The sequence below is a fragment of the Geotrypetes seraphini genome, chromosome 1 (genome assembly GCF_902459505.1).
Source record: "Geotrypetes seraphini chromosome 1, aGeoSer1.1, whole genome shotgun sequence".
NCBI classification, from domain to species: domain Eukaryota; kingdom Metazoa; phylum Chordata; class Amphibia; order Gymnophiona; family Dermophiidae; genus Geotrypetes; species Geotrypetes seraphini.
In genome coordinates this window covers 83368013-83391637 of record NC_047084.1, presented here as the reverse complement: position 1 = coordinate 83391637, position 23625 = coordinate 83368013, and the positions used below count along the sequence as shown (strand labels likewise).

The 23625-nt window shown below is 43.6% G+C and overlaps 1 protein-coding gene across 3 annotated transcripts in view; it reads left to right on the top strand.

The window, feature by feature from the left end:
* The window catches only part of DCC (DCC netrin 1 receptor), a 906493-nt gene that overhangs the window by 706100 nt on the left and 176768 nt on the right, over positions 1–23625 (top strand). For all 3 annotated transcript variants that reach the window (XM_033934276.1, XM_033934287.1, XM_033934268.1), the window contains 2 exons: positions 9158–9352; positions 18779–18811. In XM_033934276.1, coding sequence (XP_033790167.1) covers positions 9158–9352; positions 18779–18811 — 228 coding nt within the window. The remainder of the gene's footprint in view (positions 1–9157; positions 9353–18778; positions 18812–23625) is intronic.

Genomic DNA, 23625 nt, shown 5'->3' with positions numbered 1-23625 from the left:
TTTCATTGGTATAACACTACAAGCCTTACACAAAAATTTATAGACACATAATTGATAGTCCCTACTCCTTGAGGCATATAAATTAGTCACAATGTGGTCCTTGTATTAAACTGTGATATAAAGTGGCCTTAGAGTGACCTTATACAGGTTTTTACTGATTGCAAAGGCCATTTTTAATGCAGCAATAAAATGACCAATTTTCCATTTTTTGCATTAATGGCTTTGCACTAATGTTGCCCTTATCGTGTGCCCACTAAGAAACCACCTTGTTAGCACTTACCGACACCTATATTTTAAGTGTTGAGAACTCATGTGGTAATCCCTCACACAGCATTAGCGGGTTCTCTGAGGAAGCCAGGACGGCGAAACGCGTCAGAACCCCGCTGGGTCACCGCTGCAGAGATATTGAAACTAAATCTGTTTACTTATATGAGCTTTTCACAAAACTTTGGACTTTGGACTTTATTTTCACATTATGGAAATTTAAGAATTACTTATGAATCTATGAAGTTATTTAAAAATCATTTATTCTAACAAGATGGTGCAATGATTGATTCTATGAAAATTTATAAAAGGGTTTTTCCCTATGCTGAGTTATTTTACTCTACTTTTGGATTCTAAACGCCATTTTTGAAACTGTATTAATAACTATTATTGTTCCTTTTTTGCTGTTTGTGCTACATTTCCTTTGGAACAATATTCAATTTATTCAATTACCCAGTTGTATTATATCTCCTGGGTTCAAACAGCTTTGATCCATTGTGTCAGGGCTGTGTCAGACATGGAATTATATATCACCATTTTATCTTTCATCACTGACTGTATATTTTCAATGATATCCAAATTATGGTTCTACCTGACCAAGGTTCCAGTAGTTGTATTCGTTCCTAAGCCAGCCAGGCTTTCACAGCTTCTTTCCCATGACATGGTGTGCCATCTTATGGAAATGGATAGTATATGAATGTGCATGAAATTTGGACGTTTTTGCTTCCTTGCATTCAAATAAACAGTCCCACTGATAGTTGTGTTATTATGCATAAGAACATAAGAATTGCCGCTGCTGGGTCAGATCAGTGGTCCATCGTGCCCAGCAGTCCACTAACACGGCGGCCCTTTGGTCAAAGACCAGTGCTCTAAATGAGTCCAGCCTCACCTGCGTACGTTCCGGTTTAGCAGGAACTTGTCTAACTTTGTCTTGAATCCCTGGAGGGTGTTTTTCCCTATAACAGACTCCCCTATAACAGCCCAAACTTTGACCTTTGGTGTTTGTTTCACTGTGGCTGTAACATATTGGGGGGGGGGGGTTGTCTCTGGTTTGATGGACTCCTCCCTCCATGCTGTTTCTCCATGGTCAATCAGTCAGGCTGATCTAGTCCTGGCTTTTAACCTGGGTGGATTTGTAGTTATGATTGTTTTGTTGTTTGCCCTTTGAAAATAAGAATGACAGATCCCTGTGTGCGGTATGGGGGAAGGGGAGGGAGGAGAGTGAAACAAGAACTGAATCAATTTGGTTGACCTTAGGTTAGGGTTACTATATTTGTGAAGGCAAAAAGAGGACACATGACCCTACTCACACTCTAACCACAGCCCTGCCCACACGCCACCCTTTTCCTTGGTACCCCTTCCCATCCTCTGTACCCTTTTAGTGCTTCACTCTCTCCCTTCCTCCAACCCTCCTCCCCCACGGGTGCCTTTCTCTCCTTCCATCCCCCCTCTCCTGTGAGTGCTTCTTTCTTTCACTCTCTCTTCTTCCAACCCCTCTCCCCCACGGTTGTCCCTCTCTCTGCTTCCAACTGCCTCTCCTGATCTTTCTGTTTCTCCCTTCCCATATAGCACTACCCTATTCTGTGCTCTTTTCTCCAGCACTCTCTCCTTTCCATAATGCTTCTTCAGCCCTTCCTCCCTCCATGCTGTTTTTCCAGCTATATGTCCCTCACCTCCTCCCTCCATGCTGTTTTTCCAGTCTTCCTTCCCTCCATGCTGTTTCTCCAGCACCCCTCCATGCCGTTTACCCTCTCTCCCTCCCTCCATGCTATTTCTACAGCTCCTTCTATGCTATTTCTCCAACTCTTCCTCATTCCATGCTGTTTCACCAGCCCTCCCTCCCTCCATGCTATTTCTCCAGTACCCCTCCATGTTGTTTTTCTAGCCCTCCTTCCCTGTATGATGTTTATCTAGCCTTTCTTCATGCTATTTCTCAGCACCCTCCCCTACCTCCTTCAACCTCCAATGCTGCTTCCCCTCATGACCTTTCTAGGTCCCAACTCCCACCTATCTCCTCCTCGGGCCCGGCCGCTGTAATTTAATCTTTGGATAGCCAACAGCAGCAAAGAGGTGAGCATGCTGCTCCAGCCTGCCTCGAAAGCCGCCTCTCTGCAGCATCTTCCTGTTCCCATTTAGGCAGGACCTGCAGAGAGGTGGCTTCTGGGGTAGGCAGGTGGCAGCAGGCTTACCTTGCTGCTGCTGCCACCTGCCCAAAGATTAAATTACAGTGGTTGGGGCTAGGAAGCAGGTAGGTGGGGGGAGAGCTAAATGAACCTGGACAGACTCCCCCTTTAAAAAAAAAAAAACTGTCCAGGCACCCGGAAAGTCCTCTAAAAAAAGGACATATCTGGGTTTTCCCAGACGTCTGGTAACCCTACCTTAGGTGAAATGAGAACCCTAAATAAAGCATGTATTGATTATGTGCATTTCTGGAGTTTTAACTAATTTTATACTTATTTATAAAATAAGATGCTAGTTAGAGCCTTTGGTAAAGGGGATGGGACTTGACATAGTGCTTTTCCTGTGTGGTTACAATCAAAGCATTTTACATATTTTAGTGTAAATCATGTTTTATTGATGCACAGTCAGCAAATACACAATACAAAACAGGAGTACAACCAGGTCAAGATCACCAAAAGTACAACAAAACAATTTTTCAAATAAGCCCCCGTTAGGTACTTATTTTGTACCTGGAGCAATAAAGTGTTAAGTGACTTGCCCCGAGTCACAAGGAGCTGCAGTGGAAATTGAACTCACAACCTCAGGGTGCCGAAGCAGCTGCTCTAACCACCAGGTCAGACAACTGCCCAGACTACTCCATCTCATTCAGGAGATGGGATACTAGCACTCCATACTGCTGCTGCTGCTGCTATAATCTCAATGTAAACGTAAGTCCTCATGTATCTGGTGCTACAGTATATGACCGTGTCATTGAGCGGAAGATGAGGGGGGAAGTGGTTCCTCCCACACAGGAAGTTGAAACTTTACACAGGTCTGATTCTAGGCCTATTAACTGGGCATAGATGGGTGGCAGTGCATTCCTTTTCTTGACTTTGTCCTGCAGCACATAGCAATGCTTATGATTTTTGCCTTTTTTTTTTTTTTGGCCTGAAGGGTGAGGTGTATATACCGTATTTTCACATAGATAACGCGCACCCGTATAAAACGTGCGAAAAACACAAATTTATGTACAGAAATTTTTATATACCGCACACACCAGTATACCGCGCATGCTGCCCGACTCTCCTTTCGCCCGCCCCGACTCTCCTCTGGAGACCCCGACTCTCTTTTCGCCCGCCCCGACTCTCCTTTCCCCCCTTGAAGTCCTGTCCCTACCCTGAAAGCCTGATGCCCCCCCCCCCGACGTCCGATTCACCCCCCCCCCCCCCCCGCAGGACCGCTTGCACCCCCACTCCGAAGGACCGCTCGCACGCACCCGCACCCCCACCCCGAAGGACCGCTCGCACCCCCACAGCCTCCCCCCATCCCCCATGGAGAAGCTGTCTACCTTGTTTCTGGATGCCAGCCCAGCTGCTTCCTCTGCCGGCGGTCCTGCCCCTTCTCAGAGCCCTGTGCTGCGCTGCTTCCTCTTCAGGCGGTCCCGCCCTTTCTCTGACGTGGGGTGGGAGTGCGAGCGCTCCTTCCGGGTGATGAATCGGGCGTCGGGGGGGGGGGGGGGACTATGTAAAAAAAAAATTTTGTACAACGCGCTCATGCGTATAACGCGCAAGGGTATGCGCGGTATGTAAAAACCACGTATAACGCGCGCGTTATATGCGAGAAAATACGGTACACTGTCATTCTTGCTTTATTTCTTGGCTCTGCCCGTACTCATCTCCCTGAAGTTTACAATCCAAACTGTAACATTTGAGATTGCTGTTATTAGATATTTGTAAGGAGGAAGAAGATGATGATGTGATTGCTGATGCGCTGCTGTTACTGTTATGAAGTTTGTATGCAGTAGCTTATGTTTGTCCTTACTGTAATATGCGTGGGTTTTAAGCAGAATAGAAATTTTTAAATAAATAAAAGGCTATTCACCCTTCACCTTTTCAAGCTAACCCATTTGTAAAACCATCACCACCCCCACCCACACACGCACGTGAGTAGGAGAACTGCTTACCTTCTGCTTTCTTGTCCTTTCCCGTGAAATTGGGGCCTGCTCAGCAGTGCTTCTTATTTTGACCTGCATCTGGACAGAGCCTGAGGTGCCATGGAGCTAGCAATAATTTTGCAATGAACAGCAAGACATCAGTATCACTGTTCCCTCTAAGCCAGTGGTCTCAAACTCAAACCCTTAGTGGGGCCACATTAGTTAATGTCATATTAAAGAAATGACAAGGGGGCGTGTCAAGATGGCGGCGGTGTGAGGAGCAGTGAGAGACGAGCTGAGATCTCTCCGAGTTTGCTTACTTCTAATAAATAAATTATACCTCGATGCCCCATACGAAGAGGAAAGGGGTGGTTAGGGGTCCTTCTTCGCCAGCCCTGGCGTCCACCCCGCTCCAGCAAACCATGGACCGCTTCTTTTCTGCTCTTCCGGCACCAGCATTTTCCGGAGTGGAGAGCCTGGCTTTGGGCGGTGAGGGAGTCGCTTGCCCTTTCGGGCATTGAAACATCCTTGTCTCTTCCGGTTGCCCTCACACCTCCGTGTCCAGCGACCGCCGAGGAGCTGTGGCGGGAGGCAAGCGATCCCGGAAGTGGATACGCGGGGTCTCCTGGCGGGGGTACGGCATCCAAGTTTGGTCAGCTGATGGAAGCAAGCAAGAGTGGGGAGAATTTGTCTTCACCGACGAATGTTTCCTTACACAATATCTGGTCTTTGCTTCAGCGGATGGAGACAAAAATGGAAAAATCGTCGGAGGAGGTAACCAAAATAGTGGAGAATTTAGACTCATTGACTAAAAATGTGGAAACAATGAAATTGAACTCTGTTGCTTAAACTAAGCAGATGCAGGAGGAGATACTGCATTTACAACAGTTTAAGGTGGCTTCTATTAAAGATAGTACTTCTATACATAAAAAATTAGAGCAATTTGAAAATTTTAATAGACGCTTGAACCTCCGTATTTTAAATTTTCCCCAAATTCTGGGTATATTGCCTTTTGACTTATTGAAAAGATAATTGATTGAAAATTTAAAGATTTCCTCAAATTGCATTCCTCTCCAATAAATAAAATTTACTATTTACCAAATAAGAAGATACCTGGAAGAGATGGAGGAGAGAATGAGATTGAGAAAGATAAAAAAATAAAAAATAATGAAATAGAATTTGCTGACATGACTGCTCTTCTTGAACAAACAATAACTGTTGACACTGATAGAGCTACGCTCTTAGTATCATTTATTTTTGAACAAGATGTGAACATGATTATGAAATTGTTCTTTAAAAACTCACAAAAGTTATTCGGGGAACAGAAAATATGGATATACCCTGACGTCGCAAAGACTACGCAAGAACGGAGGAAAGAATTTCTTTCTATGCGTCAAGATACTATTAATTTGGGAGCAACGTTTCTTCTAGCATACCCCTGCAAATGCTTGGTTAAGTATTTGGGAGTCAAATATACCTTTTTTTCTCCAAACCATCTGAAGGAATTCCTAGATGCGAAGAAGATCATCAAGGACTGAGGGATAATGAAATTTTAATAGCTGGCGCTTAGATACATTAAGCCTATTTGTTAATTAAATCCTTCTTTAATTTTTCTCTCATATATTTTCTTGAATGACCACCCCCCAAAAATTGAGGTCTAAGAAGGGGGATAAAGAAATATTTTTTATTTCCTTATGTATGAGTTTATAATACCTCAGTGTTAAAGGAAAGATTTATAGTTAAAGGAAAGATTTATAAACTATAAACAGTTTTACCTTATGCAAAATGGTCATTAACTATTTTTTCTGCGGCCCTCCAAGTACCCTATTTTTTCTGCAGCCCTCACATTTAAAGTTTAATATCTTTCGTTTCTCAAAACGGACACATTTCGTACACTTTCCCTACCTTTGTTGTCTGGTGACTTTATTTTTCTGTGCATTTAACTATGTTTCCAGGGTCTTCTTGTGCTTTGACTGGTTTTCTCTCCGTCTTCACTTTCTGCCTTGCATCCATCTTTGTTGAGAAAATACAGGGATTTATATCAAAATATAGTCAGAAAAATAGTTATAATGATAAATAGGAGACTGACTACTATAATAATAATTACCAGTGAAGAGAGAGTGATCTCTGTTTGAAAAATGCTCAGAGAAGTGAAACCCTGAAGAGGGGGTGAAAACCTCCTCTTGGAGAAAGGATTTACCGTCCAATCATAGCATTGGTGTAAAGAATATCACACTCTGTTCTCTGATAAAAGTTAGAATTTCTTATAGGCTCAATGTAGTACTATTCCAAATATTTTAAGCAAAAATTCTCTTGTGTAAAAAGATAATGCAATGCACTTAGCTGAAGAACGTGCTTGAAAATCTTAAGGCTCTCGGGGGTCCCAACGCGGCCCCGTTTCGAGATCTGCTTCAGGAGACTCAAAAAATTTTTCGTTTGAAGCCCTCTGTGCAGTCTTAATAGAGTACTATGCTTTGCCAAGAGAAAATCTGGAAAATAATAATAAATTTGTTAAAAACCACAAACCACAGCAGTATACTCAAACTCACTGTGATGAGGGAACACTTAGCAACTTATTGGCAAAACGATAAGGAGAAGAAGTACTGAAAACTTACATACCGGTCATTAAGTTCAAAAATTTTTAAACGACAGAGAGCACGAATTGCCTCACCCGATTTATACTGAAAAAAGGGGGAGGGGAAGGGTGACCTCCGTCGAAACGTAGTGACGTCAAAAAACGTCAAAAGGTTACTGTCACAAGCTAACAGCTGTTACTGTGCGTAAAGCCTGTTGAAAAAGTAATAATAAATAACCCATCTTGCATCCATCTTTGGCATTAACTTAATATTCAATTTTTCTGCTTTCTTTTCAAAATCTACGTTTCCATGTCTTACCTTCCCTTCTATCTCTCTCTTCTTCTGTCCCTATTTCCATGGTCTGACATCTCTTTCTTTCCTTTCTCTCCCTCCCTCCTTCCTTCCTTTCCCCTGGTCTGGCATCTACCTCCTTCCCTCCCCCAACTTTTTATTTCTTTCATCCTGCCTCCTTCTTTCTTTCTTTCTCTCTCTATCCATGCCCCCATTCTTTCTATATGTCTGTCTTTCTCTCTCTCTCTCCGTGCCCCCTTTCTTTCTTTTTTTTCTTTCTCCATGCCCGCCCTTTCTTTCTGTCTTTCTCTCTCCATGCCCCTTTCTGTCTGTGTCCCGTTTCCCTTCTTTCTTTCTGTCTCCCTGTCCCCCCTTTCTTTCTTTACTTCTCCCTGCCCTCCCCCAAGCCACCACCATTGGGGAACAGGCCGCCACCGCCGCAATCGGGGAACAGGCCAGCCGCCACCACAATCAGGGAACAGGCCAGCTCCGAGGTCTTAACTCTCCCTGCTTATCTTCCCCAGCGCGGGAATTCAACCAATTCACGCCACCCGATGTCAATTCTAATGTCAGGGAGGAACTTCCGGGCCAGCCAGGCAGCGATTGGCTGGCCCGGAACTTCCTCCCCGACGTTAGAATTGACGTCGGGTGGCGAGAATTGGTCGGCTCCGAGCTGGGGAAGATATGCAGGAAGAGCTAAGACCTCGGGCGCTGGCCTGTTCCCCGATTGCGGTGGCTTGGGGGAGGGCAGTGGGAAGGGAAGCAGATTGGGGACCCCTGCTTCAGGCGAGGACAGATTGCGGGCTGCAAAATAGTCCCTGGGGGGCCACATGCGGCCCATGGGCCGCGTGTTTGAGACCGCTGCTCTAAGCTGAGCGGAGGTCCTGCAACTGCATCATTGCCAGTAGGGCGTGGCACATCAATATTGTGTTTTCAGTCACTAGAGATATGCAGGTTCAACGAAGTCCTACAGAGCTTGCCTGCCCCTCACTTTAGGGCCCCTATCGACGACACTCGATTTATTTATTAGACACCTGTGTGGAACACTGTCAAAGACTTTGCTAAAATCTAAATATACCACATCTAGCGCTCTCCCTCTATCCAATTCTCTGGTCACCCAGTCAAAGTTCCTGTTAAATTATGTTCAGTGTTCCAGCTACACTTAACCAGGCGATGCAGCTAAATATCTGCTCTGATCATTGTGGCATTGTCCAATTAGTGCCAGGTTAGTCCGTGAGGAGAATGAAGGAGAAGCTGGCAACTGTGTGGGAACCAGCCATAATCATTTCTGGTGCCTGCATAGCTAAGTGAGCAGATAGGACTACACAAAAAGTAGTCCTGCCTTTGCCCATTTGCCCAAATATCAACTGGCAGAGGTGTTGGACTGGGGGAGGCCACAGGAGCCATGGCCTCCCCAAAAATGGGCGGTCAGAGTCATGGCTAGGGTTAGCAGACAACCAGATTTCCCCGGATGGCTTTTCAAAACCCGGCACTTTGTCTGGGTTTTGAAAATCTGATGAGACTCTTTTTAAATAATCATTAGTCATGGATGCAAAGTGCCCGCTGACATCCATATTGAGTTTGCTGCCCTAGGAGAAAGTTATTTATAGGCGATCTGAGCATGTTGAACAGTATTTACAGAACAATGCTTACATGCCCTGCTAGCCCTTATACAAGTATGTTCACAGATGTATGGTAAGTGCTGGTATTAGACATTTATATGCACAAAGGGTGTATTATGTGGGTGCCTAGATTATAGGATTGCCTTTCTATCAAATTACCCTTAAAATATGCATGGCATTTTTTGAGCAATTTTTTAAAAAAATTTTATACATTCATCCTATTTTATTATTATTTGGAACGTATCAGAGATATGCAGTGGAATTACACAGTAATTTATCTAATTATTAACAGTATTGTCATATTTTTACAGCTTATATCTTATATTATACCCTGGACAAGAATATCCCAATAGATGAGTGGGTCATGGAGTCCATCAGTGGTGATAGGCTTACCCATCAAATCATGGACCTCAACCTGGATACTGTGTATTACTTCCGAATCCAAGCTCGCAATCCCAAAGGAATTGGACCTCTCTCTGACCCTATTCCTTACAGAACACCAAAAGGTTTGAGATTGTTTCTGAGAACAGTTTTTAGTTTATTGACTTTACTAATTGGTTTATTTGTATTTTACAGATCTTAGATTCTGGATGTGTAACCAAAAGGACATTCTTTTGTTTTAAAATGACATGAGAAATTATCCAGGTTGTTTTATGTCATTGGCAAACTAAAATGAACAGAAAGGCACAGACCTTTAAAAGATTGCATGATCTTTCCAGAAGAGGTTACACTCTGGGTGACACAGGTCCTATATTGTTAAAATACCCCAATACCCCCAAACAAAAAGAATATTCCCAAAAATGACATCGGGAAATGTCATGAAACCAAAATTTTCAAGTTCATCGCCCCCAGGTAACAAGAAACATAAGATAGTTAGATTGTGAGCCTGCTGGGACAGATAAGGAGAAATACTTAGGGCTCCTTTTATGAAGCCGCGTTAGCGGTTTAACGCACGTAATAGCGCATGCTAATTTGCCAGCCTTGCTAGCCGCTACAGCCTCTTGAGCAGGCGGCAGTTTTTTGGCTAGCACAGGGGTTAGCGTGCGCTAAAAATGTGCATGCGATAAAGCCACTAACGCGTCGTCGTAAAAGGATCCCTTAGAGTACCTGAATGTAAACCGCTTCGAGCAGTAGCGGTATATACTCATAAAAAATTAACCCCCCCATTTTACAAAACCATAACGCATTTTTAGCAGCGGCCCCAGCGGTAACATCTCCGACGCTCATAGAATTCCTGCTGGCGCGATAAACCATGCTACAGTTTTGTTTAAAAAAAAAGGGGGGAGGGGTAAAATAAATAAATATATAATGGGCCTTATATTCAAAGAATTTAGGAGCATAGCTATCAATGTGGTCTACTGTTAAGATGTGCCATTAATTTGGAAAATGGGAAAATCAGCCATTGTAACGGGTGCTCTAAACCCACTTTTTGTCGTAGTTTAATAAAGGGATCCCTTTGAGAGTTATTACATTATATTACATTGCATTAGTGACTTCTATTCCGCCTGTACCTTGCAGTTCTAGGCGGATTACATCAGAAGATAACTGGACATTTCCAGGAGATTTACAATTTAGGGGGCTTGTTACATAATTGAGTCTTTGAGGAGGAGTTGTAAGAATCTTAGATAAGACAATCCTTTTGATTCTCCTATTTACTTTTAGATCATGTCTCACCTTAACAATTACTCTTAAACTAAGTCTTCATAAAAAATTGTTCTTCCCTAATTGTTATTCTATTTTAATTGTTTATTTTAAATCAAATGTAATTTAACCTCTAATTCTTTACGTATCTTTAATGTAACTATGGATAAAATTGTATGTATACGGTTTTAAATTGTTTTATTTGTCCCCCCCAAAAAATTATTATTGTTATACGCATTGAAAATACTTGATATTGCATTTAAATCAAAATCAAAATCTCAATAAACTTGAAACTAGAAGTTTGAAGATTACATCAGAGGAAAACTGGACATTTTCAGGGGAATTACAATTTAATGGGCTGGTTACAAAGTTGAATCGTTAGGAGAAATTACAAGAGGAGAAGGAATTTAAGGGGGAAATGTTCTAGAGAGGGGGAAGGACGTGGGGGAGAGTTATGATATCTGGATAAATTTTTTATACTGTTAAATTGATTTCTTTAAAAATTCACTAGGGCTGAGTATCTAAGGAGTCCTTTTACTAAGCATGTGCTAAATTGGTTAGCGCATCTTAGTAAAAGGACCCCTAAATATATACTCAAAATATTTCTAAATTTCAAATTTAAGAGCATAAAAAGTGAGTGGCAACAGAGGCAGATAGAGAGCAAGGGAAAAAAAGGTAGGAGCTTAGCACTGATTTTAAGCACTAGGCTTACAAACGTAGATCATAAATCTAGGAAAATGAATGGCAGGCCTAAATTCATCCTTTCGACCTCACTTTTTTTTCTCCTTAGGCCTAAATTTATTTATTTATTTTTTAATTGAAATTTTACAAATACAAAAGTATAAGAATAAAACAAAACAATAAGCTGCAGATACCAAAATATACATGATAAAATGCAAAATATAGTATAGTTAATATACAAAGTAAAGTTAATTAGGATTAACATGAGTCCTTACATATTCATCAAGAGGGGTCCAAATTTTTGAGAATCTGGCTATGTTATTTTGTTTGAATGTTATTATTTCCTCATACTTTCTGATGACACAAAGGTGATTCCACCATTCGTAAAAATTAAGCCTAGAATTCTCTTTCCAATTGGAAACAATATGGTGGATAGCTAAGGCAATCATGAAATCAAATATTATAAACATAATATTAAAGGCTCCTTTTATCAAGCTAGCGGGGTTAGCGCGTCGGACATTTCATCACACGCTAACCCCCCACGGCTGGCTAAAAAACGAACGCCGGCTCAATGCAGGCGTTAGCGACTAGCGAGGCGGGCAGTTTAACGCGCGGTATTACGCGCATTAAACCCCCCTACCGCAGCTTGATAAAAGGACCCCTAAGTCCCTAAATTAAGATGAATTTTCAGTTGAAAATTTACACTTCTAATTTGGCTGCAAATGGGGTACGGATTTAGGAGTCTAGCTTAGGGGTCATTTTACATTCCATTGCATTAGAGATTTCTATTCCGCCATTACCTTGCGGTTCAAGGCGGATTACAAAAAGAGTAATAGATGGAGGGTTACAAAGTAAGATCACAGGTCATTTCCAAGAGCGGGTCAGGTAGTATCATTGGGTTAGGTAGAAGATGGGAAGAAGGATGGTACTCGTGGTATTAAGCCTTTTTCAGGGATTTCTTGAAGAATATAGTTCTTATTTCCTTTCTGAACATCTTGTCGTCTGGGGTTGTTATCAGTAGATTGGCGATTTGGTTATCTAATTTTGCTGCTTGAGTGGCTAGTCTTACGTTTTGGGCTTAACACGTTTTAATGTGTGGCTTTGAAGTGCTCTAACTTAAAACTCCAGGCCCTCTTTTACAAATGCGCGCTAAGCGTTTTAGCGTGGATGTATCGCGCACTAAATCAACGCATGTGCTAACTGCTAACGCGTCCATTGGGTGATATGCACGCGTTAGCGTTTAGCGCATGTTTAGCACGCGCTAAATAGCTTAGCACACCTTTGTAAAAGAGGGGGTAAAGCTACATCAAGAAGGGGGGCCTACCCGGTGTTTGTTAATGTTCTCGTTAGTGCATGGTAACTGCTGAGAGTTAATGTGGGACCACTTACCGCCTCCTATTTAACAGACCATAAATGCTCCCGCATGAACTCTGCATTAGCCAGTTAACATATAGTAAAACAAACTGGCTTCAATAGAAGAAAAGGAGTGATTGAGAAGTGACCCAATTAGGCTTGAAAAACTGCTCAGAAATATGAAACTCTGAAGGGAAGGCTGTTAAACCTCCCTTGGAGAAGAGTTCACCTTCCAGTCATGGCAAACTTAACAAGCTTATGGGCACACTCAAAAACTCCAAGAATGTTTGAAAAAACAAAGTTTCAAAGTCTTTCAGAGTTTCATATTTCTGAGCAGTTTTCCAAGCCTAATTGGGTCACTTCTCAATCACTCCTTTTCTTCTATTGAAGCCAGTTTGTTTTACTATATCCAATCCTCTTTCTGGTTTCCATTTTGTTTGTTACACTTCACCCTGTACCTTGCATCTTTGAAAATTAGCCAGTTAACATGCAGCAAGTGTAACGTGTAACCACACCCAGTCTCCACCGGTGCCATGCCCCCCAACAGAAATATTCTGAAAAATTCAGTAACACATAAGGCTCCTTTTACGAAGCCGCGGTAGCGGCTTTAACGCGTGTGACTTTTCATCGCGCGCTAGTCGAAAAACTACCTCCTGCTCAAGAGGAGGCGGTAGCGGCTAGCACGGCCGGCAGTTTAGCGCGCAGTATTACGCGCGTTGAACCACTACCGCGTCTTCGTAAAAGGAACCCATAGTTTAACACCCAGTCATAGTCAAACTACTATTTCTGGGTGTTAACCATGCATTAAGAGCCCTTTAGGTAGGGTTAGGGTTACCAGGATTTCCCCGGACATTTCCTCCTTTCCGGATGGCTTTTGAAAACCCGGCACTTTCTTTGAAAAACTTCCTGTCGAAATCGCGTCGGGAAGGGGCATCCACACATGCGCAGACACAACGCGGTGATGTCATGCCCACGTGCGCGTGACATCATTGCGTCAGATGTGCAGATGCTATCTGGGGGCAGAACGGTGCGTGACACAGGCTGAATGGGGTGGAACTGGGCGGGCGCAAGGGCGTGACTATGCGTCCAGATTTTCCTTCAGAAAAATCTGGTAACCCTAGGTAGGGTTACCATAGTTGCTAAGTCAAAAAAGAGGGAGCTTGGCCCCGCCCCTGCCCCACCTCACCCCACCTCCTGCCCCACCCATGCTTTCCCGCTCTGCCCCTGCCTCCCACTAGTCTCCACCTAAGCTGCCCCAGCACAGCCTCTCTCTCTCCAGCCTCCCACCCAGGTCACCCCGGAGTCAGGTCTGGCTCTTGTGAGTCTCCCCCTTTGCCTAGCACTTTCTCCGGCGCTGCAATTTTAAAACTTCAGCTTTAGCGATGTGATCCTTCTGCCGTCAGCCTGCCATGGACATCTTCATTCCGCAGTGGCCCACCTAGGCGAGAACAGGAACTGCTGCAAAGTGAAGGCTTCTGGGGCAGGCTGATGTCAGAAAGATCTTGTCAGAAATATCAGCTGCCGACTGCCTGAAGTTTTTAAATTGCAGCGCCAGAGAAGGTACTAGGGACAGGGGAGACTCACGAGAGTCAGACCTGACTCTGTGGCGGGAGCTGGACGGGAGAGAGTGAGTCCAAAGCCCAGACAAACTCTCTCCAGTCCAGGAAAATGTCCAGAGTCAGACATCTGGACAGAGGACATTTCTGAGTAAATCTGGACATTTGGTAACCCTACCTTTAGGAGTACAAATTTAGGAGCTCACTTTTTTTGAATATCTGGTCCAATAAGACTAGACAGTCCCAGGACTACTCAAAGACAATGCAAACACAAACTGATAGAATTCACTAGCAAATAAATTGCAAGGACATATTTTTTATTTTAGTTTATTTATTTGTAACACTTTTATTCCGCATTATCAGTAAGGCCCTGTTTTACTAAGGTGCGCTAATCGATTTAGCGCGCTAAATGCTAACGCATGCGTGTTAGTCTATGGACACGTTAGCATTTAGCGCACGCTAATTGGTTAGCGCACCTACCTAAACCAGGGGGTAAGTTTTTAGGTGGGTCATATTCTGTCTCAGACATTTTTCCATATTTATCCTGGAGGACTCACACTTTGGGCTCCTTTTACTAAGGTGCGTTAGGGCTGTAGCGGGCAGAATAGCGCGCGCTACGTTGCCGCGCACACTAGACCTTAGTGCCAGCATTGAGCTGGCGTTAGTTCTAGAAGCGTAGCGCGCAGTAATTTCCAGCGTGCGCTAAAAAATGCTAACGCACCTTAGTAAAAGCAGCCCTTTATCTGACATACCAGCAGCAAAGGGGGATTAGGCAGATCACATTCAGGTACTCAAGCATTTTTCCCTATCTGTTATGGCGGGCTCAAACTCTGTACCTGAGGCAATGAGGGGTTAACACTGACTTTTACAAGGCTGCAGTTTAGGTTTCGACTGTGAGCCGGCGAGGTAAATGCTCCGAAGTTCGTAGGAATTTATTTATTTAAAAATTTATATACCGTATATTGCCTATACGGTTTACATAATAACAATCATAAAATGTTGGACAAAACATACATATTTCAATTGTTAGAAATCACCATACTTTAAAAAGCAGTCAGCAGGCACAGAAGACATTTTCATATCCATTCTAAATATAAAATCTCAGCACAAGAAAGCGTTAACAAAGAATTGGGTTTTTAACATGAATTCTTGTAGAGACCTCTACTGTGGCTTTGTAAAAGGATTCCTAGGTGACTTCTCAGTGTCATGAGGAGCAGGATAGGATTTGAACCCACAACTTCAGGGTGCTGAGACTGTAGCTCTAGACCAGTGGTGTCAAAGTCCCTCCTCGAGGGCCGCAATCCGGTCGGGTTTTCAGGATTTCCCCAATGAATATGCATGAGATCTATTGGCATACAATGAAAGCAGTGCATGCAAATAGATCTCATGCATATTCATTAGGGAAATCCTGAAAACCTGACTGGATTGCAGCCCTCGAGGAAGGACTTTGACACCCCTGCTCTGGACACCAGGCCACACACACTTCCTCTATTTATTTATTCAATTTTCTATACTGTTATCCCAGGAGAGTTCAGAATGGTTTACATGAATTTATTCAGGTACTCAAGCATTTTTCCCTGTCTGTCCTGGTGGGCTCACACTCTATCTAATGTACCTGGGGCAATGGGAGAATTAAGTGACTTGCCCAGGGTCACAAGGAGCAGCATGGGTTTGAACCCAAAACCCCAGGGTGCTGAGGCTGTAGCTTTAACCACTGTGCCACACTCTTCCCCTCACATTCTAGGGTATGTCAATTTATACAAGTGAGTAAAAAACTGCATATATGGACAAGAGATCAATCACTGAATACAGATTAACAAGCAAAGAATTCTATAACCTTGGTTTAGCAACAGAAAAGGAACTTGAATGAGCTGTTCTCTTATTGAAAGGGATGTGCAGCAATCCTTGGGGGGCTGAGTGCCAAAGAGATCTCATCAATGAATCACCGTGTCTTGCAAAGAATTAAATGCTACATCAGTTTACCATTTTTATGGAGATTTATTAACTGCCTTTATGAAGAGATTTGTCCAAAAGTGGTTAAACTATTAATGGAAAGCCAATGCAGTAAAAAGGGAATCACAAGTATATGACTGATGCATTTGCAACCAATAAGAAGATGGGACAGCTGCATTTTGAGTTACGATGCGTGCAACATCATGGCAGAAAAAAATGAAATAAAACAATGTGGTTCTGTGGCGTGCAATAGTTTAAAAGTGAAGAAAATATAGACTCAACAACAGTACAAAATGTAAAGGATGTCGCTGTGGTTTTAAGTTTACATAAAATACGCAACTTTTACCGCATTTTCAATTTGGAGCTTAAAGGTCGTGGGTAGAGAATGACATGGTGACAAAATTCATCACCGTTCCCGTCCCCGCGGATAACCGTGGGAAATAATCCCATGTCATTTTCTAGTGTCTATTTCAACCTCAGTCCTTCTACACCAGCATTCTTCAAAGCAAAGCTTGAGGGTCAGTGGTTGTGGCCATTCATACTCTGATTCTTATGTGAGCCAAGGATAATGAAGCCATTATGACATCACTGATGTGATTGGCTCTTAGGCACTGGTGGAATGAGGCATTATGACATCACAAGATCTGCTCTGGATACCAGAGACTGTCATCCTGTAGTGTCTGTTTCAACCTCAGTCCTACACCAGCATTCTTCAAAGCAAAGCTTGCGGGTCAGTGGTTGTGGCCATTCATACATTACATTACATTACATTAGTGATTTCTATTCCGCCATTGCCTTGCGGTTCAAGGCGGATTACATTCAAACTAAAAACAAGAATTACATTCAAAATTTGAAAGAATAGAATAAGCGATGATATAAAATTTTTAAGGTAATAAAAAAAAAAAAAAAAAAAGGTTGGGTAAAGAGTTACCAACTGGAAGCAGAAGTCTTTAGGAGATAAGAATGGGGTGAATTATGTGGTTTTAGATAACATTAAGTAAATAGAAGAATATTAGAGAGTACTAAGGGTATAGAGAGTCTAAAACAAAACTACTCTGGCTTGGCCCAAAATTAGATCAGTTACCCACGCTCATTCCACTACCTTATGGTCCCACACTGCAGATTGAATTCTCAAGCAAAGTTTTGGGCATCATTATTGACTCTACACTTTCCTTTAATGATCATCTCAACTCTGGTAAAAAAAAATGTTTTTTTTAGTCGTCAAATGTTGAGGAAAATGAGATCCTGCTTCTGCCAACAATATTTTGCTGAAATGTACAATCAATCATTCTTTCCAGACTGGACTATTGTAATTCCATCTATCTAAGTCTAACCAATAAAAATCTTCAAAGACTTCAGTGGATCCAGAATACTGTGGCTAGATTGATCTTCGCAAAAAGCAAATTTGACCATGTTTCCCCGCTTCTGTCAAAACTTCACTGGCTTCCGGTGATTTCTAGGATTCACTTTAAATGTACTTGCCTAACTTTCAAGATCCTACATGGCATTCTTCCTCCCCTAATTCCACTATCCTGGAATTCTTCGAGACCTGACACAACCAGATCCTCCCACAAACTCAAACTATCTTTCCCCTCGTTAAAAGGCGTCTTGTGTGCAGGTAAATTAGGGAAATCCCTTTTCTTCAAATTCACTGAGATTTGGAATAACCTCCCTGCCCCACTGCGGAACCTAGACTCATTCCAATTATTCCGAAAGCATCTGAAAACCTGGCTTTTCTCCAAAACGTAAAGCTATCTATTTAAAATGTAATGCTTGCTATCCTCTTCATAACCTCTAATTTCTTATTATGTCCTTCCCTCATTTATTGAATTTACCTGTAAACCGTGCCGAGCTCTATCTTTATGGAGATGATACGGTATACAAACTTAAGGTTTAGTTTAGATATGATTGAAGTCTACAAAATCCTGAGTGGAGTACAACGGGTACAAGTGGATCGATTTTTTTATTCCATCAAAAATTACAAAGACTAGGGAACACTTGATGAAGTTACAGGGAAATACTTTTAAAACCAATAGGAGGAAATATTTTTTCACTCAGAGAATAGTTAAGCTCTGGAATGCATTGCAGAGGTTGTGATAGGAGCAAAAAGTGTAGATGGTTTTAAGATATGTTTGGACAATTTCCTGGCACTGCTTGCCCTGGATCAGAGCATGGAATGTTGCTACTCTTTGGGTTGTGGCCAGGTACTAGTGATCTGGATTGGCCAACGTGATAACAGGCTACTGGGCTTGATGGACCATTGGTCTGACCCAGAAAGGCTCTTCTTATGTAAACCACTTTGTACCCACAGAGAGGCAGTATATCAAATCCATGACGCTATTACCTTAACTAATGTTCTATAGGTACCACACAAGGATTGTAAAATATCTTCCTTAATCTTGATCCATCCATCTAATGCAAGGGTAGGCAATTCCGGTCCTCGAGAGCCACAGGCAGGTCAGGTTTTCATGATATCCATAATGAATATATATGAGATGGATTTCCATGCACTGTCTCCTTGAGATGCAAATCTATCTCATGCATATTTTTTTCTGGATATCCTGAAAACCTGACCTGGTGGCTCTCGAGGACCGGAATTGCCTACCCCTGATCTAATGTTTAGGAATACAGCATTTTGATATCAAAACCTGCTAACAGATTTGCTGATGTGATATGTCAATTCAACTCACCTGCCAAGAGCTGTCAGCTTTTAATGATACCCTTTTTCTCTCTTTCTCTCTCTTCCAGTGGAACACCCTGACAAAATGGCTAATGATCAAGGTAAAGTGGCTTCACTCTGTCAAATATTGTTTTACAATCAGTACTTTGCATTAGAAATAATATGGCTTTTCACTTTGGGCTTGTTTTACAAAGCCGCGCTAGCGGCTGCCGCGTGGCAACAGCCCCGAAGTCCTTTAAATCTATATGGGCTTCGGGGCCGTTACCATGCTGCAGCTGCTAGCGCAGCTTTGTAAAAGAGGCCCTTTGAGTTTTTAGTTTCACATGGACCACACACTTGATGGGACAGACACAGGCGTGATAATATTGTTAATGAAATTCTGCCTGTTTGAGGTTGTTGCATTTATGAAGATGTAATTTTCCTTGCGATAAAATTGTTTTGTCTCATTTCTGAAGGGCCATTTAAAATGTGAAGCTTCTTTGTACAATATAACATTTTAGACATTCCCATTCTAGTTTGGAATAAGTTACATAAAATTGAAGTATGCTCAGCCTAATTTTCAAGCTGGTTTTGAACCATTCATGGGTTATTTATTAAAACTCCTATGTCCTTATTGTAAAAAATGCAAAAAAAAAGTACTTACTCAAGAACTCAGATAAACCTTTTTTAAAAAAAAAGTTTTCATCAAGTGGCAGTCTCAGTTGAAATCATCATTTTTTCAAAGAATCAGGACCAATGCAAGGTTATTAGGAATCCATGTGTAAGTGCGACCAGGGTTTTGGATTTGGGCCTGTGCACACATAGCCAGACACAATCATAAAAGTTACAACACATAGAAATCTGAATCCTGTTACTTCATAGGGAAGTGTCTCTTAATTTAAAGGCAAAAAGTCTTAAGATAGGGTGGTAACTTACAGGACCATGATACTGTCCATGGCTGGTATCTACCATGGCCTAAGCACAGATTGCACAGTCTCTCTTTCTCTCTCTCAGGTAACCAGGTCTGGCACTAACCAGACTCCAGAACATGGCTCACAAATACTCAGCAAAAAGTAGTTGACTTACCTCAGCCAAGTAGAATGTCTAGTGGTTGAAGTCAAGGTGTATACTGGGATCATTTTGCCCTTCTTCTCTCCTGGGCCTCCTTAACCCAGCTCTGGCCCTACCTCTTATACTTCCTGGCAGCTACTTCCCCAGCTCCTCCCCTCCCATGTCACTTTGCGATAGTTTGCCTGTTACCTCATGTTAAACCATGTGCTACTGAATTTTTCATAATTTTTTTGTCAGGAGTGTGGCATGTGTGGAGATTAGGTGTGGAAACATTATCCAGATAGCACTTATACTTATCATGAGCTAGCTGAATTCGTGCTTCTCGCATTAACTTTCAGCAGGTACATTGGCCCTGATTCTATAAACGGCACCTAACTTCTAAGCATTGTTGAGCACAATTTTAAATTATCCTCTAGACTAGAGAGTTGCGCGGGGACAGAAATCCCACCCGTCCCCGCCAAAGTCTCACCCATCCCCGTGAGGAATCCCACCCATCCCCACCCGTCCCCGTGAGGAATCCCTCCATCCCCACCCGTCCCCGCGAGGAATCCCCTCCGTCCCCGCCCATCCCCGCGAGGAATCCCCTCCGTCCCCGCCCGTCCCTATAAACTTCAGAAATAGTTATTTCATTTAATTATGCTACTGAATTAAAGGCTCTGGTAGAAACCCATTTACAAATAAGCAAAAAGAATTTATTAATTTGGAAATATTAATTGGGAAGAATACATACTTTGTAAACGGGTTTCTACCAGATCCTCTTTTGTTTATAAATTTTTATCAACACAACTAATATATACTACTTTATCCTGAAGCAAAAAAAAAAAATAAAAGAAATAGAATTCTTTTTCTACCTTTGTTGCCTGGTTTCTGCTTTCCTCATGTTCTCATTCAGTTCCTTCCATCCACTGTCTCTCTTCCTTCTGCGTCTTCCATTTGTTCTGTTACTGTGCCTCTCCCTTTCTCCCCCCTTCCAAATTGGTCTGGCACCCATCTTCTTCCCTCCGCTCCCCCCATAGTCTGGCATCTCTGTCTTCTTCCCTGCCAGCGTCTTCTCCCCACTCTCTCTTCCCCATTTCCTTTCAGCGTCCTTCTCCCCCCCCCATCTACCCCATGTCCTGTCAACGTCCTTCTCCCCCCCTCTGTCTTCCCCTTGTCCTTTCAGCGTCCTTCTCCCTCTCTGTCTTCCCCATGGCCTTTCAGCGTCCTTCTCCACCCCCCCCCGTCTTCCCCATGGCCTTTCAGCGTCCTTCTCCACCCCCCCCCCGTCTTCCCCATGGCCTTTCAGTGTCCTTCTCCATCCCCCCATCTTCCCCATGTCCTTTCAGTGTCCTTCTCCACCCCTTTGTCTTCCCCATGTGCTTTCAGCGTCCTTCTCCCACCCACCCACCCCCGTCTTCCCCATGTCCTGTCAGCATCCTTCTCCCCCTTCTCTTCCACAAATGCTTGTCTTACCCCCCCATCTTCCCCATGGCCTTTCAGCGTCCTTCTCCACCCCTTTGTCTTCCCCAGTGCTTTCAGCGTCCTTCTCCCCCCTCCTTCTCTCCCGCCCCGGGTGCAGCACAGCCGGCCAGGTCCCCTTACTTTTGTGGCGCTTTCCCGACCGACCAACAGACAACAGCCTCGGTCTGACAAACCTCCCTGCCCTTAACCGCGAATCTAAATTTCCTTCTTACAGCTGCTGTAAGAAGGTAATTTAGATTTGCGGTTAAGGGCAGGGAGGTTTGTCGGACCAGGGCTGTTGTTGGTTGGTCGGGAAAGCGCCACAAAAGTAAGGGGACCTGGCCAGCTGTGCTGCACCCGGGGTGGGGCGGACCGGACCGCCCCCTCCCTTGGTAGCCACTCGAGCCGCGAGGCTACTCCTCCTTACCTACCCTGCCTGCAGCACAGAGCCAAACGGAAGTCTTCCCGACGTCAACGCTGACGTCGGGAAGACTTCCGTTCGGCTCTATGCTGCAAGCAGAGCAAGTAGGGAGAAAAGCCGCGCGACTTAGTACATCCAGCCCCGCAGGAACCCCGCGACCTTCGGAGGCATCCCCACCAGTGTTCCCTCTAAGCGGGCGGGTGTTGTGAGCAAACTTTTTTCACCGTGAGCCAAAAATATCGGGCGCCAGCAAGTTATGAGCCAACTCGCCCGATTCTCCTCTCGCCGCCCTGCCATCTGCCGTACGCCTCTTCCGATCGTGCGCTGTGACGAGAAACGTGTGCGCTGCGATGTAATATTTTGTGCGCCAGCGCACGCCAGCGCAGCTTAGCGGGAACACTGGTTCAAATGGTTTTATTTATTTCCCCAAATTTATTTTTGTTATACGCATTGAAAATATTTGATATTGCGTTTAAATCAAAATCTCAATAAACTTGAAACGAGTGCCCGTGAGATTGTGGGAGGGTTAAATACTCAAAACTTAGAAGTTTTTGCTACGCCAGCTTTCTGGTATCTTTACATACAGTGGCGTACCTAGCATATGTAACATCCGGGGCCCATCATTTTTTGGCACCCCCCCCCATCTGTAAGAAAAACATGATTTTTAGTAACAAACCACACGTCACACATGAGTACCTAGGAAAAGGCAGCATCTTACATATTGCAGTGAGCAGTACATCAATACACCCATTGTAAAACTAAACAAGCCAGACCAGCACAGATCAATCCTACACCGTCAATCCTAACAGAAAACCATGTCTTTCGAACACACAGAACACAGAAAACACCTTCGCCTAGTAAGGAATATGTAATCACAAACTAACCTCTTTTACAAAACTGTAGTGTGGATTTTAGCTACGGAGGTAACAGCTCTGATGCTCATAAAATTCTGAGCATCAGAGCTGCTACCACCAAGGCTGGTGCTAAAAACGCTTCACAGTTTTGTAAAAGGGGGGATAAAATAAAAATACATAGACAAAGGTTAAATTGAACCAGCAAGAAGCTGGACTCTGCATACAATGCTTCACAGAAACAGTGACACATGTCTCCTAAAGCAATAAATAAATAGAAATTTTTTTCTACCTTTGTCTTCTGTGGTTTCTCCTTTCCTCATCTTCTTGTAACTCTCTTCCTTCCATTCACTGTCTGCCGTCTCTCTTCCCCTATATGGCATCTTCTCTCCTTCTATGCCCCTTCCAGAAACTGTATGCCTCCCCCTTCCATCTCTCCTTTCACCCCATTGGTCTGGCATCTCTCTCCTCGCCTTCCCTCTCCCACACCTCTCCTCATAGTCTGGTATCTCCCCTTCCCTGATTCTCTGGCATCTCTCTCCTTTCCTTTTCTTCCATCTTTCGTTCCCCCTCCATGCTCTCACATCTCCCCCTTCCTTTTCCCTTAGACTGGCATACCTTCCTCCTATGCTCCAAGCCCTGGCATCTCCTTTAATTCCCTCCCTCATCTTCCTTCTCCCTCCAGCTGGGTACCGCAACACTCTTCCCTGCAGCTCTGCACTTCCCCACAATTGCCATGCTTCGGTTCCTCTTCTTCCTTCCTTCCTCCCCCCCCCCCCCCCCGCGGGACCCTGCGGCACCATCAACTCTTACTCCCTCTAATGTCGGCCCTGCAGCTCCAGACTTCCTCGCACCTTCTCCCCTCCCCCTTTGGATCGCTATTATTTTAAATGTTATAGCCGCGGAGCTGTATCCATCAGTGAAGATGTCTAACCTCGGCCTGCCCCGGAACTCTTACTGCAGCAGCCGCCCGTCTAGGCAGGAACAGGAAGTCACTGTTGCAGTAAGAGTTCCGGGGCAGGCCGAGGTTAGACATCTCCACTGATGGATACAGCTCCGCGGCTATAACATTTAAAATAATAGCGATCCAAAGGGGGAGGGGAGAAGGTGCGAGGAAGTCTGGAGCTGCAGGGCCGACATTAGAGGGAGTAAG